Source organism: Ptychodera flava, chromosome 19 (genome assembly GCF_041260155.1).
Source record: "Ptychodera flava strain L36383 chromosome 19, AS_Pfla_20210202, whole genome shotgun sequence".
Classification (NCBI taxonomy): Eukaryota; Metazoa; Hemichordata; class Enteropneusta; family Ptychoderidae; genus Ptychodera; species Ptychodera flava.
In genome coordinates, this window is record NC_091946.1 from 13,715,743 (window position 1) to 13,732,863 (window position 17,121).

Below are 17,121 nucleotides of genomic sequence, written 5' to 3' on the forward strand. Positions count from 1 at the left end.
CACACACACACACACACACACCAAAAGGAAAAACGTTTCAAAATATACAAATGAGATAACCTCTAATAATAAGTATTTACCAAAACCACGGTGGGTAGGACGCCTCGGGAATGGATTTTAGAATTCTAAAATTGGAACAGAACTATCTTGGTCTACCACTTGCGGGAGTAAATTTTGATGCTGATGAAGTACAGAAAGTACGTATCTGTAGGCTTATTTTTGAATGAAATATAATTTAATTTTATTCTACGGTTAACAAGAGTTAGGGGCCATTTTTGAATTCAGTTTCAGGTGTCGGGGAAATATTGAGTAATATTTTTCTTTAGTACTAAATTTTTACTCTGTGAACTCTGATTTCTATTCTAGATTTTCAAAGAAAATAATTTAATGTGGTTTCCCTACGGAAGGTTTGAGCAAAATTTTAAGTCTTTGAACCATACCGAGGTACCTTAAAGGAAGAATATGTTTCATTATGATATTTGAAAAAAATGTCATTTTGGCATTAACTTTGACAGCTTTCATGCAACACAGATTAATAGCTATCAGTAATCGGATGCATATCGCATTCTGAAAAATCTACACCGCATTCAATGATATTGGCAATGTGCAGCGGCTCGGAAGGTTGTTTCTGACTGGTAGATAGTCATTATTTACAGCAACTGCGGAGAGTCTGAAAGTTGGTCTATTATCTTGCCTGATTGGCTGTTTTGGAACAATTTACAAAACAGTTAGTTCCAGCCAACTAATAGCTTAAATCTTCTGAGACGCTGCACATGGGGCCCGGTGAATTTTCGTCAGCTTTACTTGACATGTTTGATTACTTGGCAAAAGGCCAAACCTTGACTCCATGTGCAGGCTATTGTGTCTTATTAATATGCGGGTGTTAACCGTACTCGTATCATGTCTTGGTCAGAATCTCGAACATTCTATATATCACTTTATATGATGGTTTGCGAAGATATTAAGGAGAAAGTAATTTTCTTGTAAATCATTGACTACTTACAGTTCTGATCAACATCTTATCGCGCCAAAATCTTATCTGTGTCTGTCAAAATACCAGTTTGTGCGATAAGGAGCTAGACATTTTTATAGACATAAACGTTAACCTCTTTGCAAAGGTTCGCTAAGTCCTAGGATGCTGACGACCTTGCTCTTAGGCTGCATTCACAAACACCTTGGGGGCAGGAGAATTGGCGGGGGATTTGAAAATATCTAGGGTATGTCGGGTGGCACTTGAAGGAATTTTGGAAAAACAAATCTGTCTCTGATTGACATGAAATCTGTGTTGAGTTGTCATTTATAGCTGTATCGTTTGGTTAATTTTGGGTGGTTTTGTTTTGTGTATCCATTGTAGTTTCTTACTCTACTCTCTGAAACGTGATAAAAATCCGGTTTTAATTTATCAACACAGCCATATGTTTACAATCAGTATTGTTATTGCTTAAATTGAATTATTTTCCAGACTAGAATTCATTTGTCATCGGTCTTTGCACATATGCAGAGTACCATGACAAGTGAATAATTGAATTAAAGTAATATTTTTGGGTAAAATTCCAATTTGTTGTCCCCATCTGCATTTTCAAACACCCAATTCTAATCAAGTACATTTATATCAATTGTCAAGCACTTATAAAAGCACAGATTTAGCTATTTTAATGTTGTAAAAATCATTCATAGTTTTCTCATAGGATGTCATGTATACTGGATCAACATTTTCGATGAAGTTCCAAAATCAAAGTTTTTGTGATACACTCCTGCACTTGTAACCATCCTGTTCTAATCAAGTACATTTACATATATATATATATATATATATATATATATATATATATATATATATATATATATATATATATATATATATATATATATATATATATATATATATATATATATATATATATATATATATATATATATATATATATATATATATATGCCCAGAAATTGCCAGTTTTACGTTGGAAAAATATTGCTCATAGTTTTCTCGTAGACAACCATGTAGAATCCACAATAAAAAAATCTATTTTTTTATACACACAAGCACTTTTTATCTCCCACCTCAAGTAAAATACATTTTCATAACATGTATAAACATGTATAAATGTACAGATATAACTTTATGGGAAAATTAATAATGGTTTGCCCAATAGACTCCCATGTAATATCATTTGATATTTCTGGACGAAGCGCTATATCGGCCACATCTTGCTTTCTAATAGTTGCACAAAATATGGTGCCCGCTGACCCTCCCCAAAGACATTGTGTAAAGTTTCATAACCCTCCAAAATGCTTGAGAAAAAATTTCTATAATTTCTGTCCAGTCCCTAAGAATGGGATTTCAAAATTGTAACAAGCCACAAGGGGGCATTTTAAGTTTGTTACGGAGGGCATTTGAAAAAAACAGGACTTTTTTTGTATTCTCCCGCGCCCAAAGAGGTGTTTGTAAATGCAGCTTTATTCGATAGAAAAGCTAAAAATGCAGCCTTTCTTTCATACTACTTGCATGCCTTGTAGTAGTGTGAACATTTTCGTGAAAAACAGGGTTATTTGAATTAAAATCTGGTTATCAGTGTATTGCCGACATTCTTTCTGTTTCATTGACATCGTTCGATTAAAGACTCAACAGTTCGTCAAAATTGTGACGGAGAGCGTCCGAATATTTAAAAACTGGTCGCATTCTTTCATTGTCAATGATTTTTCAAACCACGCCAATCCAAAACTAATCAAAATTATGCATGTTCTTCTGATTATTCCTACTGATAACACGACCTTCGACCCGACGAGTTTTAGTCATCACCAGAAAAATCCCCGCGGACACAAGTCTTAGACTAAAATTAGGACGCTTTGCAAACCGACTTACTGACCCTACAGGACATTTTAGTGTTCTCAAATCTTCTTAATCTCTGTCTGTCTTCGGCTCTGTCTCTTCCGTCTTTCGCTCCCCTCTCTCCTTGGAGTCTTCCCTCTGTCTATCTCTCTATCTCCCTCTGTTTTTCTCTCTTCTCTCTACTGACAAGGTATAGCCATCCAAGAATATCTAAGTCGATGCCCTGAATTGCTTCTTAGTCTTCAATAAATGTCGTCACTGTACCTAGTTCACCATGGCAACCTTTCAGAGTTTTTCTCACCATTTCATGATATTGAAACATAAGTATATGAGCATATGGAAAATGATTTACTGGGTTCCTTGTGATCAATGTTAAAGCGATGTATTCGTTGCTTCGCTTCGATAAAGTTTGTATGTGCGATGTGTGATAGTGAGCATGCGTGCGTGAGCGCGTCACGAACTCTACAACGTGCGGAGCGGTCTCAGTCAGAAAAATGTAACAACTTAGCCGGCTATTGAACCACTCTTTTTGGGAGTGGAGATTTAGCCGAGCGGTTCTCTCTGTGGCCTCTCCGCTAGGCTACTGATGCCGTATGTTGTGGGTTCGAACCCGATTGAAAACTAGCCGTATTTCCTATGTATCAGAAGCACATAGACGGTGATAAATACGGAAAGAAAAACCCTGTGACTTGTTAGGCCGACCCCGATATAATAGTGTTTGGTCGGCCGTAAATGAGTTGCAGAGATCTATTAAACAATCACTGCTTACCTGAACATGTGGTAGAATGCAATATCGATATTTTCGTTAAAGGATGATGAATTATTACTAATGTACAAAACGAAAACCACACCATGTCAAAAAATTGAATTGACATAATTCCAAAGTATATTTTTGGTTTACGTGGAACATACCCTGATTAATCTAATTGGTTCATCAGAGCTGAACTGCGCTCCTAAGATCAAGCACGATGATAAGTTTGTAACCGGCGGCTACATGTGGATTTCGTCTTCTTTGGCAGCGGCTACATGACTGTTTCCTGTTTAAGGTGACATTTAAGCGTTGTTGGATAGACGAGGCAATGACCCATGTCCGACCCCTGTCTTCAGGTATCAATGCTCATCCTTTCCTATCTGATCCCGTGTGATGTAACCACGATGCTTTTCCCTGACAACAGACTGTCTTTGAGATTCAGTTCATAGATATTAAAAGATTGTCAGTTCCCCAAGAGATCGTGAAGAACTGCTCTGTATAATACTAAAGGGTGAATTTTAGCGACATAACACCATCATGATCGTCGAGCGGATTCAGCGCTGGCATTGACGGTCATGACATTATAAGTCTTTCCCGCTAGTCTTTTTGTTTTATTATAGTACAGAATCCCGGCTCCTAGTTCCCCCCCCCCCATGGGGAAGTATATATTTTGTTTCAAATAGAACAATAATGACAAAAACAAGTATCTCACTGAATAAAAGTGCAATGGTAAAAACGCCTATGCTGAATATTCATGTCAAAATTTGACTTTCTCTTGAAGTTCGTAATCAATAAAATCAGTAAAATCAAAACATTTCCACTGATCGAGCAAAATCGTTTAAAGTAGCTGACGTTATCACAGCGTCTATCACTGCAAAATTCAGTTTTATTTTTTACATCAGAATTCAAGTCTGAACCAGAATTTACTCATGAACAATGTCAATTCAGTTTACACACGTACAGATTGAGTTGACAAGCTTGATACCGTGTAGATCGAAACGCTTTAGGGAGTAGAACAAGAAATTGTAGTTTACAATAAAAACAAAAACAAAATAACTGATGAAAAAATCATCAAAAGTTATAGATGCTTGGTCCTTTTACGATTTTTAATATACTCATTAGGTAAATGCACTGGCGTTTTTTAAATCTATAAATCGGCAACACAATTATTTCATTTATTTCAAGAAAGACTGAGAGGTTCAAATTCACAATTCGGTGTTGATTTGTTTTACAGTATTGTAAAATCTCTAAAAATTCTGGCAGTCATAATAGTTTTGGGCCGTGTAGATTTTAAAAATCTTACAAACGTTTCTTTTCTAACTTTCCAAATGCCATCTATTACAACCGAGAATTTGTTCATCTGTAGCAGATAATCGTCCCGCAAGGTTAAACGAGTTCACTAAAACCACTTCTCAACCACTTTTCTCGCCGCGTGCCAGTTTTGTTGCCACGACTACCTTCCTGGATAAAGCCACAAAGTATGATTACTGACGCAGTCATTGCATCCGTGTTTCTCGGCGTCCAAACGAGGCTATTTAAGGATAAAGAAGCACCATGTTTCTCCTATGCGCGACTGTCCCGTTGCCACGACAACCATCCAGCTCCAATCCCAAAACGTATATATGTACGCATAGATATAATTAGTGCATTCCCCTTGATGATATATAAGGTTGACTTTTCCAAGAATGTACTTCTTTGTACTTTAAAGTCGCAGCAAGGCAAAACTTAAGCAATTTAATGAATGGAGGATATACAGAGAGTTGTTAGGGCATCAGATACCCAGATTATGCCCGTAAATGGTTCCGTGCATTTAAGTCCTCTGAACAAGTAAGGCATCGCCGAAATACGCAATGACTCCCCTAAACACACACGGCTTATATTACTCTGCAATCGATAATTGGCATTATCTCAGCAAACAGTTACAGCTGTTACAATTCAAAGTCTTTATTTAGCCCATTTCTCCACTCAAAGCACACAGAACATTTTTCCTTTGCACACCCCCCCCCCCAGTTTTTCACAGTAATATTTCTATGAAGTCACTTTTAGATTTTAGCTAGATGCTTTTGGACATCAAACATTAAAAGATGGTTGCAACGTACAGTTTCAACAATGTGACAATTGAAGTAACGCTGACCCAAGCATTGGTCTTGATAATCACTCAATATGCAGTCGACTATACTGGCAATCCATGAGTTGAAAGCCTTTCATTTCACGGGTGCGTGGTTCAGTACATTGGAGGCGAAAACAGGGCAATCGATCATGTGTGACGCATGGCGCTGGAACAGCAACGCTTATTGCGTGCTTTGCTTACAAAGTAAAGTTGTGAAAGCGATGTATCAATAACGAATATCCTGAGTGCTGTTCAGCTGGAAATATAGCTTGATGTCGCACAGAGTGGTTAAGTTCAACTTTCTTACCAGGGAAAGCTTTTCCATTCAAAAATAGGCTATACAAGTAGAGTCGATTGACAATTTCCTCAGTCAATCAACCGAAGTCACAGTGTCTATTTATCTTAATTTTGTCATGCTGACCATTCCAACTTTTTTCTTTAAAAACATTAAACGCATAGAGGTTAGACTTGAGAGTTGGACTGTTCTACCATTTGGACTACTGAGTGAGCTTGAGACAGATAAACTTGTAGAATCATTGACCTGCTGTCTATCTGTCTGTCTGTCTGTCTGTCTGGCTGGCTGCCTGGCTGGCTGCTGACTGTCCATCCATCCATCTATCTATCTATCTATCTATCTATCTATCTATCTATCTATCTATCTATCTATCTATCTATCTATCTATCTATCTATCTATCTATCTACTCTCTCTCTCTCTCTCTCTATCTATCTATCTATCTATCTATCTATCTATCTATCTATCTATCTATCTATCTATCTATCTATCTATCTATCTATGTCTCTGTCTGTCAGTCTGTCCGTCCATCCATCCATCCACCCATCCACCCATCCATCCATCTATCCATCCATCCATCAATCCATCCATCCATGATCTATCTATCTATCCATCTATCTACACCTCTACCTGTCTGTCAGTCTGTCTGTCTGTCTGTCTATCCGTCTTTTTGTTTGTGTGGCAATATGGGACGGTTTAGGACGACTGCGCATTTCAGAAGACTGTGACACTTTACACAACTGAACATTTAAGATCATAATGGATTATTAAGAAATGTAAAGAGACACTGACGATAGTAATTCTAAGGAAACTAAATTTTCAAGTTGCTAAGAAATTAATAAAAGTCAACTTATAGTAACGGTATATAAGTTAGCTCGGTTCGTTGTTTTTGGCACTTACCGAGAAAGTTTAGCTCAGGACATTTTATGTCAGCAAACAAATCTGAATTTTCGAATTTGCAGAGTTGAAGTAGATCGACATCTGCAAATATTGAAACACTTCCTCTATTATTGTGGCACTACATGATGAAACTATGAGATATTGGACTCAAGGTTTAAAAAATTTATGTTGACAAGGATCTGCTAAGGGAACTAACAATTTTGACGAATGAAAGAAACGGGCAGACGCAAAACAAAGTTATTATACCTGTCAGATAAAATATGCGACTATAGATAATTCCGAGAGAACAGAACGATTTTTAAATTTACATGTATTGGTTGGACATTGCAGAGTCGCATTTGATCCTAGACTTCATTATATCCCTCGAAAGGGACATTTTAACACAGTAGCTATATAAGATTCTTTAATTGCAGTTTTCTCTTTAGTCACACGTGAAAGAACCTTCTTTACAATTATTCTAGTCAGAAATCTTCCCAAGGACATACAGAATGATTTCCCAGTGGTGAGTGCTTTCATAATTAATGCACCTTCTCTTCATTTTTCATTGTAGCAGCGTTCAACAATATTGCTCAATATTGCCAGACTTTCGCGCGTACAGTGTTAAAACTAATAATTATTTAATTACGCACTTATCGAAAAATTTGGAACAAAGTCTTTATTCATCTTTGTTTGTGAGTTTTATTCGTGTTCATGAACGCGCGGGAATTAAAATACTGCAGCCGAAAGGAGGCTTCCATTGTAGTTGTACGGTAAAATTGTTTCCACTTCGGGCCCGTGGATAATTAAATCACGCGACTATGAAACGACACCAAGAGTACTAAGCTTAGTGTTTGGAAAAAGGTTTAGCTTTATTTCGATTGAGGTGCGCACTTTCGCATTTAAGGTATTATGCTCCAACTTTCGTCAAGGAATCTTTCAACCACCTCTCTTTCAAAATCAAGAATAAAAATCGTGGGTCACAGTGCAAATTCTGATACAAAAGAAACTAATTACCCAAGATTTACCGATATTTGAAATTAAAATGGCTCCCATCACCATGTTAACTCTATGGAGAAAAATAAATTTTCGAATTTTGAAAAACTATGCCAGTAAAAACTTTTCTTTTGCCAACAGCTTTGAAATGTATCCCCACAAGTGGTATATCAGAAAAGAATTGTGAAGTTTGAGAGTCCAAATATCTGTCCCCGAGGCGCGTTCTACCTTAAACAGGAACCCTATAAAAGCCGGATTATCGTAAATCTATGCAAATGTGAAAAGCCACGCTACTGATCGGACGTGCCGTGTTTGGTCCCAGAATCCCATCACTTTGCCATGTTTTAGGCATTCGTTATCAATGAATCTTGCATATGATGTCTGTGAATAAATAGCGACCGTAAATTTGAGTTGAAAATAAAGTGAAAAAATCCTCCGCTTTTTGTCGGAGAACACACATGTTTCAAATGTGTTCCTTCTACGACCGTTTGGCCCCTCTTTGCACATGTCCCGAAAGTGCCCATCATGGTTATTCAAATTTATCATACGGTCAAAGCGATGCTATGATAATTCAAAAACTCCCACCCAGAGTATGCAAATGGCTGAGTCGTCAGTAATCCGCTATTGTGCGCCCCCGTCCTGTAACTTCCCGTTTAAATTTGATCTGTTATCCTGACAAGTTCAAAATCAACCCATCGTATCAAACGTGGTACAGATTAGTATCAGCTGAATAAAAATGAGTGTAAAGACACCTGGTCATCTTGTTTAGTCTTTTTTCATTTAAGTAACTTTTGCTTACTTACTTATCGTTAAAGTTGGATTAAAAAAGTAAATAACATTTGACGATGCGGAACGTACGGTGTCGCATCAACGCTAAATACTTTAGTCAGCAGGCGATGTATTCTTACAATAGTATTTCCTTTGGCCTTTATATATTTAATCATATTTTGACAGTAATGGCCTAGAAAAAACAAAGGGAAAGCAATGTTTCAAATTCTACCTTTTCATTTACCTTCACGCCTCTTATTGTCTATGGTTTTATTTTACCCCATTCCTTGATTGACATGGACGAAGTATAAATTGGGGATATACATGCTAAAAAAAAAACAAACAGAGAAATAACATAAAAACTGCAAAATCGGTTAAAATCTGGCCACCATGGAACTCAATACCTCATATTTTCGTATCGGAATGCTAACATTAATGTCATTAGAATATACATCATATCATTAAAATACATAAGTTGTTTAGGCTCAGAGGAAATAGACTCTGTATCAACCGAAATCCTAACAGTTTTCCAATATTTTTATCTCGTGAGTGCTGAAGTCATTCAAAATGTATCAAAACCTGTCCATAGTGTAAAAAACAAAAATTCTGACAACCTGTTTTGGCGACTAATCGAATTGGGAGAGGAAAAGAGTTCAAATTAATGTTTTCGTCATTGGATTTTCATACTTCAAAACTTTTGTTGAGAATAAGGGGCTGGAGGTCAAAGGCTTCCGATTTCCACCCGATGCTGCATGCGGTAATTACCCACGGTCCCTTATTGTCGACGCGTCAACAAAAATGTAAACAACATTTACCAGTTTCATTGCAACGCCATTCCGATGATTGAACTATCTAGAAATTGGAAAAACTGTATTAATTAATAAATCATCACCGTAACGGGATTTAAACATGATTAGCAGATGTACCGACCGGTATTGATGCTAAAATACTATACCTGTATTCTGAAGTAACGTGTTCCCCAGATAAGACTGCAAATATTCTCAGATGAATATGAAACCGATAACTTCGAAGAGGGATGGTTGTTGTGGTATTGGATTTCAATATAGTAATACGTGTTACTATCAGCAGTGTTTTTTCTGCATTGAAAGGGGCACTTTGTGCCCATTCATTACCATTAGGGGGCAGACTTTACATTTTAGGGGACAGTGTTGACTTTGATTTTGACTTCCTAGGAAGCGCTTTCCCATATCATTACGACGTCACCAAAGCTGAATGGCGGGCGATATTTTGTCTTTTCCGAGGGATTTTAGGGACCGTCTCAGATTGTCGCATAAGTTCAAGAAGCGAAATTCATTCTTTTGATCAAACCCCTTCCCACCAGTTCAAAAGGGCGAAATGTTGATGTCTGCATGAGAGTACAATGTAGCAATGTCAGGCTCTGATAGCAGTGATGCTTTCAACACAGCAGTTTTCAGTATTCCCGATGCTGTTTTGTCAGTCCGGGTCAGCTCCAAAATCGGAGCGCTATACCATAATATTTTCCCCCTCTCATTAGCCAATCAGCGGCCAGCGCGCCATCAGTAAAAATTGTATTTCCTGGCAACCTCCACATGCGTCCTTCGTTACGTACGCCATACTGTGTCGAACTCCCGCGCCGTATTCTGTCATAATGTCGAACAGTTGTGTGGCCACTCTGTCAAACACAATTTCAAAATCGCGTACCAGTTTTATTCTGGCTAAGACAACCAAACCCCATATATCGCTGTGATTCCTAGACTCTGGCTTGAAGTCCTGCGAAATATAAATCGTGTACCTACACAGATCGTTCAGAATACCCCATTTGTGTCGGAGATGGCAGCGATACAAATTCTACCGTATGGGGAACAGTTGTGTGGCCACTCTGTCAACACATTTTCAAAATCGCGTACCATTTTTAGTCTGCGTTTGACAACTACAAACAGGTATCGTTTTAAAGCTCTGACATTGCTCTTCTTTCTTGCAAAATGTTATACGCGTACCTACACAAATAACCTTTATAACAGTATTTCTAATAGAGATGACGAACATCCACAAAATGATTCTCGGTACTTGAGCGAAATCGATAAACTTGGGGTAGAAATGAATCGTCAATATTTCGAATATTTGTTCACTAATCGGACTCCTTGTTGGACATGACCTTCTGCAGAGAACTGGATTATGTTGACTGTCGAAATTCGTCGAAATTCACAAGACAGGGGCTTAATAAGCGGCCCAAAACTGCCGATCACACTTGGTGGGTAATTTGTGACCCAGCGTGACTGTACTTTATTAATGATGTAATCTGGTCGATGATTGGCTGAATGCCGGAATACATTATCATAATGAGTCTCCAATTTTGGAGCTGACCCGGACTGTTTGTTGATTTTAGTGCGTTCGCTATTTTATGGAACGATAAGAGCTTCATTTCCGTAATCTTTGAAGAAAATTTCTCTTTATCTTATTTGATCAGAGATTTTTCTTGGCAAGGTCGTCATATTCATTTTGTGTCTTTTTGAGTAACAAAAACGACTACTTGGCGACTTGAAGTAGCTTTACCATAAATCCTCCCACACCAGTTACGTCACCAGTCAAGAGTTTTACATGGTCTACGCCGATACGATTAAAAACTCAATGATTGCATCGTTTTCAAATTACTGAAATGATGAGAACTTTGATGTTTTATTTTCCCGCACAGAAGCATCAGGCTTGAGTCAGTCACATATTTTTTTTTAGCTTTCCAGCATCAAACTTGTACACCCTTTTCTCCGAATCCCTCTGTGTTTTTTCAGTTGTTGACAAGTCGCCATGGTGTACAAACATTTAGTTTCCAAAGACTTTTTGCAGTCATTATGGTGCTTTTCGAAGAATTGCTTAGAGCCAGGAACTGGTTAACTAATAGAGTCATTTCGACATTTTCTCTGAGAATTATGCGTCTCATGAAGACTTAGGTATTCCGTGCTGTTTGGTCAACACAGTGAGAGTGAAATGAGGAAGTGTGGTTAGAGCAGGCAGACACTTATAGCACATTTAAAATGATACTTTTTATCTTCACAATTTGGTGAACGAAAGGTTAAGAATACAACGTTACTGCCAGTTAAATTGAGTTTTGGACACCAATGAGCTGGAAACGGTTACTGTAGAATTTGTTCGCTCAAGTGACGGTGCAGCTTTTGTTTATTTTTACACACAAAGAACTTGTGATCACAAAATAAAATTGCGGAAGTGAAGTTCACTAAATGAATAGAGGTCAAACCTCCTCATCCCCCGTCACATTTCGCTTTTTGAACTTATGCGACAATCTGAGACGATCTCTTATAAGTTGAAACAACAGCAAATTCACAGGTCACTACACTATGCGCTTGGATCACCATCGTATGGACGTCTTTGCTTGCCGCTCTCGTGCCCGATTTCCGCGCTGTGAGCAAACACTGCCGTATTAAGAAGTGTTGTATTTTTCATCACTTCGTGACTTTGGTTTTTCGAACGACTATCTGCCATGCTTTGATAGGATATATTTCTGCTCTGGTACTACCTGACTTTGGTTACTCTGCATATAAAACGGAGAAAACAATGCACCATTCGATGTTCGAAATCCGTAGGCCGAGGAAATATCGTGCGTTTCCTCTGAGAAGACCGATACGCCGGTTGAAATTCGGTCATCGACACTACTGCTATACTTCACACAAAACAAGGTCAAAAAGAAGAATGTAAAAGACAGCAAAAATCACGCGTGATTTCTGTGACGTCATGAAACCACAATAACAGCTCCGGAATAGTATTGAAGATGGCGCCCGAAAATGTTATGACCTTTGAAGAAGCATTTCCAGGGCCAACAAGAAAAGAGAGTGCCGACGAGCGTTCATGGGAAGTTGTGAACGAAGACATCAACTTTAAGATAATATGATACGCCTCCGGGACAGATATTCGGACTGATAAACTTTTACAATTCTTTTCTACCAATTGTGGGGGACTCATTTAAAGCTCTTGGAGTAAGAAACATTTTCACTATGTTAGTTGTTTGAAAATCGAAAACTTTAATTTCACTCTCAGATTTAACACAGGGATGGCGGCCATTTTGAATTTCAAACATCGGTAAATGTCAGGTAATTTGTTTCTCTAGTACCAAATTTTACGCGGTGACCCCTGATTTTTATTCCTATTGATTTGGTACGAGTAAGCTTATAGTTGAAAATCTCAATGACGAAAGTTAGAGCAAAATTTTAAGTCTTACACTTTCGTGGTACATACTACCTTTAGTGTTTTTAGAATTGTGTGTAATGTAAACGTTCTTTTGCTCAAGGGAAAGAAGGTCGAACTACCATTTTTCGTAAGGGCGTGTTATTAGAGGAGCTCAAAATAGTCGGAAAGGCAAAGAATTTACAAGACACGACTACAAGGAAAAGAAACGCTTCTGGCACTCGACTGCATGATTTGTTTGCAAATGACGTGAATCGTGAGATAAACATACAAACTATCCATTTGATGAGACATAGTGAAGTTACACATTTCCCGCGAAAACAAAGTAGGCGCTCGAAACGCATGGAATTGCAAAAGTTATCCAAAACAAGAGAGAGATGGTGGGAGTCTGATAAATGTGTCAAATGCAATTTATAGTAAATTTTTAAGAGGTTTGTCACGATTTAATCACACGACAATTTACATGGAAAAATCCCTCATAAAATGACCGCCCATTTTCTTAAAGACAGCAATCTTGGACGTACAAATTGCGTAGATTTCCAGTAATATTCCACAGATGATTTCTCTGACTTTTCAAGACGTACAAGCATGTATATCTTACTCGTACTGAATTCAAAAAATCACCAAAAATAAATAAATAAAAGAAGATTATAAGTTACCTTGTGCAAATTTAGACTTTACTAAGCAAGGCCTATAAATGACCAATAAGAATGCTACCAGAACAAACTTTGAAACTGTTTTGGTCAAATAAGTATCAATAAAACATCATTTTAGGCGATTTACGTGAAAAATATACTTGCTATGTAGTTGTGTAAACCGTCTTACAAAGATTTCTTCGCTGAATACAGACATCACTGCAGTGTAGGTGCTAAATTTTGACTTATGGATATTGTCCCACATGACGCAGAACGTATTATCAAAGCATGTCGGAAAAATAATAGTTATTGCTGTGAGTAATTTTATATATATAAGTCAACAAAAACTTGCCGCACGCATCGCTTCAAAACTTGCGTGCCATGTTGAAGCCCCTGTTTACCGTTTCATCCAACAAAATCGGCTCGTCATCATCGCACATTAAAATGAATGGCCCACGCACAACCTTAAGGATTCATGATATCGTATTAGTAGCATAAATTGACTCGATGTGTGGAGCTGCCTAAAGCTCCTTTCGTGTTCCTTAAAATGCTGAAAGGTAAGTATTTTGCAGTGGCTAAAAATAACCGATTCAGTAATAATGTCAAGCTAAACTGGTGAGAAGAAAGATAAAAAGACAATCGCATAATCGCATTATTTCTGCAAAATGTCACTTTCAAAAAATATATTTATTGGCCTTAACTCATTCCTCTAATGGGATTCTGACGTAACAACAACATCGACACAACAAGAATGACGAAAACAAACCGTAACGACGACTGCGACGACGATGGTAATGAGAGACGAAGAGGCGGAGGCGAAAGGGGAACAGGAACTCCAAGCCTGGGTACTAAAGACTCTGTTTATTTTTTCTTGAAATGAAGCTAGTCAACCAGTAATAGTCTGCAGATTACGGAAAATCGATACAGCTAGCGGAAATTAGAAAGTTGCATATGATAGGATAAGACTACCTGAAGCTATGCTTTCTGCTCTTTACACTCAAATTTCAGACGTCATATTCCATTTAAAGAACTCTGTCCAACTTATGAAAATTGTCTCCATCATTAGGTCACGTGATTCACGCGAGTTTATATAGACCGCATCCCGCATCCGAGTATTGTTGAGCTCTCCTTTCATCGGGGATAGGTTGAGATCTACAATTGCATACCAACGTCATGTAACGGACAAATGCTAATCAATTTGTTTTCGTGAAGTTTGTGTATTGCGCTCCCCTTGACTAACTGAACGCCGGCAACCTGCCCGAGTGCACCAAATTGTAAAGGTGGAGGGCACCCTTGACTTACAGCGGACAGACGCATACCGTGCTGTCGTCAACGCATGAACACTTTTCGCCGCTATTTCAAGAAAAGGCGACGGTTTATCACAGCCGGGTCGGATTAGGGCCATGGATACCGGGTATAACTACACGGACGAAGAATGGGCGGCCGTCGAAGCTAAGATCAGGGAGTACATGCTGAACCAAAACACTGATGCGGCAGCAGCGACAAAAAATAGCTGCAACCGTCGACGATGAGATGGTTGAATCATACACGTCATGGACAGCTACCAGCAAATGGAACTACCTTTAGATTGGAGAATAGGGCTGATCAGTTCATTCAGTGTAAATATAACGCTTTCAACCATCGGTAATATCATCGTCCTCACGGTTTTGCTTTTCAGCCGGCGGCAACTGTCTGAACTGAACTTGTTCTTGATCAACCTGGCTCTAGCCGACCTCACCATGGCCATATTCTGTATGCCCTTCACCTTCAGCACTATCATGTACGGTCGCTGGATATTCAACACCGCAATGTGTCCCATCGTTATCTTCTTGCAGCAGGTAACTATCTTAAGTTCCAACATATGAATCTGCATGCGGGGAATATTGTGTTTTACTATTAAAAACTAAATGAGCAACGACAACGTTTCTTATTTAATTGTATCAACAATACACACAAAGAAAGTTTGAAACGACGCAATATTCCACATTCACGAACTTCTGAAGTTAGCTATAGAATGGGTTATAGACAGTGTACAGTACTGGATCGTGCTATCATGATTCACCTTTCATCAGATATGCACGACTGGAGCCTTAGCATAACCAATAACGGGTGCGATTGTGAGTATATATTGTTTGCAGTATGCAGTGTCTCTCAGCGTGTTTACTACACATTTGCAGTTTATCTCGTAATGAAATAGGGACATGACAAAATATTTGACTACTATTTTGCACATAATTTAGATTTCAAGCGACCACTTTTTGTTTGATGCTCGGTGCTAAAGAGTATACTCATCAAATTTTTTGTACGGTTTCTAGCTTAAGGTAGAATGTACTTCGAAAGTGAAAAACTTAACTTTTAGCTCAAGTTTTCCTCTACGAAACCCTCAAACCATACTCTTACCAAATCAAAAATGAAAACCAGGGGTCATCGTGCAAAGTTCCATTATAGACAAAAACATTACCTAAACATTTACCGATATTTGAAATTCAAAATGGCAGCCGTGATCCTTGTGTTAACTCTATGATGCAAAACAGTTTTTTTCGAATTTCGAAAAAACTAAGACGGTGAAACATTTTTTTACTCAAAGAGCTTCAAAATTAGCCTCAACAAGAGGTAGACCGAAAATATTGTAAGAAATTGAGAATCCAATTATCCGCCTTTCGTAAGCGCATTCTACTTTAACCCTTTCACCCCGCTTTCCCTCTCTAGAGGTCCAACTCTTCTATAGAAAACTATGAGACTGGTTCAACACCAGGTCGTGAAAGGGTTTAGAAAGGAACACACACATATGAGAAACTAAAGGGTAAAATGTGATTATAAGGTATCACGTGATGGTTATTAGTAAAGGTAGTTTCTAAAATCAAGTCATTGTGGATAACAAGTAGAAAAGAAAGAAAACTCCACCGAATCTGTAGCTAATGCCTCCGAGAGGGGTTGATATTACCAATAAACAACATTGTGTTTCTTACATTCTACGTTGAATTGCACTTAAGTGTTATCAGGAAAACCATGGATGATTTAATACACACGGTTAGCGAGAGCTTGTGGTGAAGGTAGCTTTGCAGAAAAACGTATGTTTTAGATGAATACTACCTGCGGGGCAACTGGTTTAATGCAACAGGTTAATAGCCATTGCACTTATGCTTAATCCAAATCAAACAAAAAATGTATCGCTGATATCGTTAACGCCTCGAAATTGAAAAAAAACTTACATTTTTGCTCAAGATTTCCTCAAAGAAACTGTCATCCGACCTTTTTCAAACTCAATAATAACAATCCGGGGTCACCATTCAAACTGTGTGACTTTAAATCTACCGATATTTGGAATTCAAAATGGCCGCTATTCCAGTGTTAACTCCGAGGCGGGTTATCATGTTTTTGATTTTCACAAAACGTGCACGATGAAAAGGTTGCTTACTCAATGAGCTTCAAAATGAGCTCCCATAAGTTGCACACCACAGAAGAATTGTCAATATTTTACAGTCCAAATCCCTGTCACTCCGGGGCTGATTCTGCATTAATGAAGGTGACCATGCACACTTCCTCGTCATAAATCATGAAAACACGGTTACCACGGCGAAGCGCCGATTTCTGATGTCAATCGTAAGTACCCCCACTGATAGTGTCGGCAGGTGTTCGATGTTCACGTCTTACCTTTCACAACGGCAGTTGTGGACAGCACATAA

At 38.2% G+C, this 17,121-nt stretch overlaps 1 protein-coding gene across 1 annotated transcript in view; it reads left to right on the plus strand.

The window, feature by feature from the left end:
* The first annotated feature begins 14,988 nt into the window (after positions 1-14,988).
* Positions 14,989-17,121, plus strand: part of LOC139119000 (substance-K receptor-like) — a 34,255-nt gene continuing 32,122 nt past the window's right edge. Inside the window, exon 1 of the mRNA XM_070682609.1 lies at positions 14,989-15,273. Coding sequence (XP_070538710.1) covers positions 14,989-15,273 — 285 coding nt within the window. The remainder of the gene's footprint in view (positions 15,274-17,121) is intronic.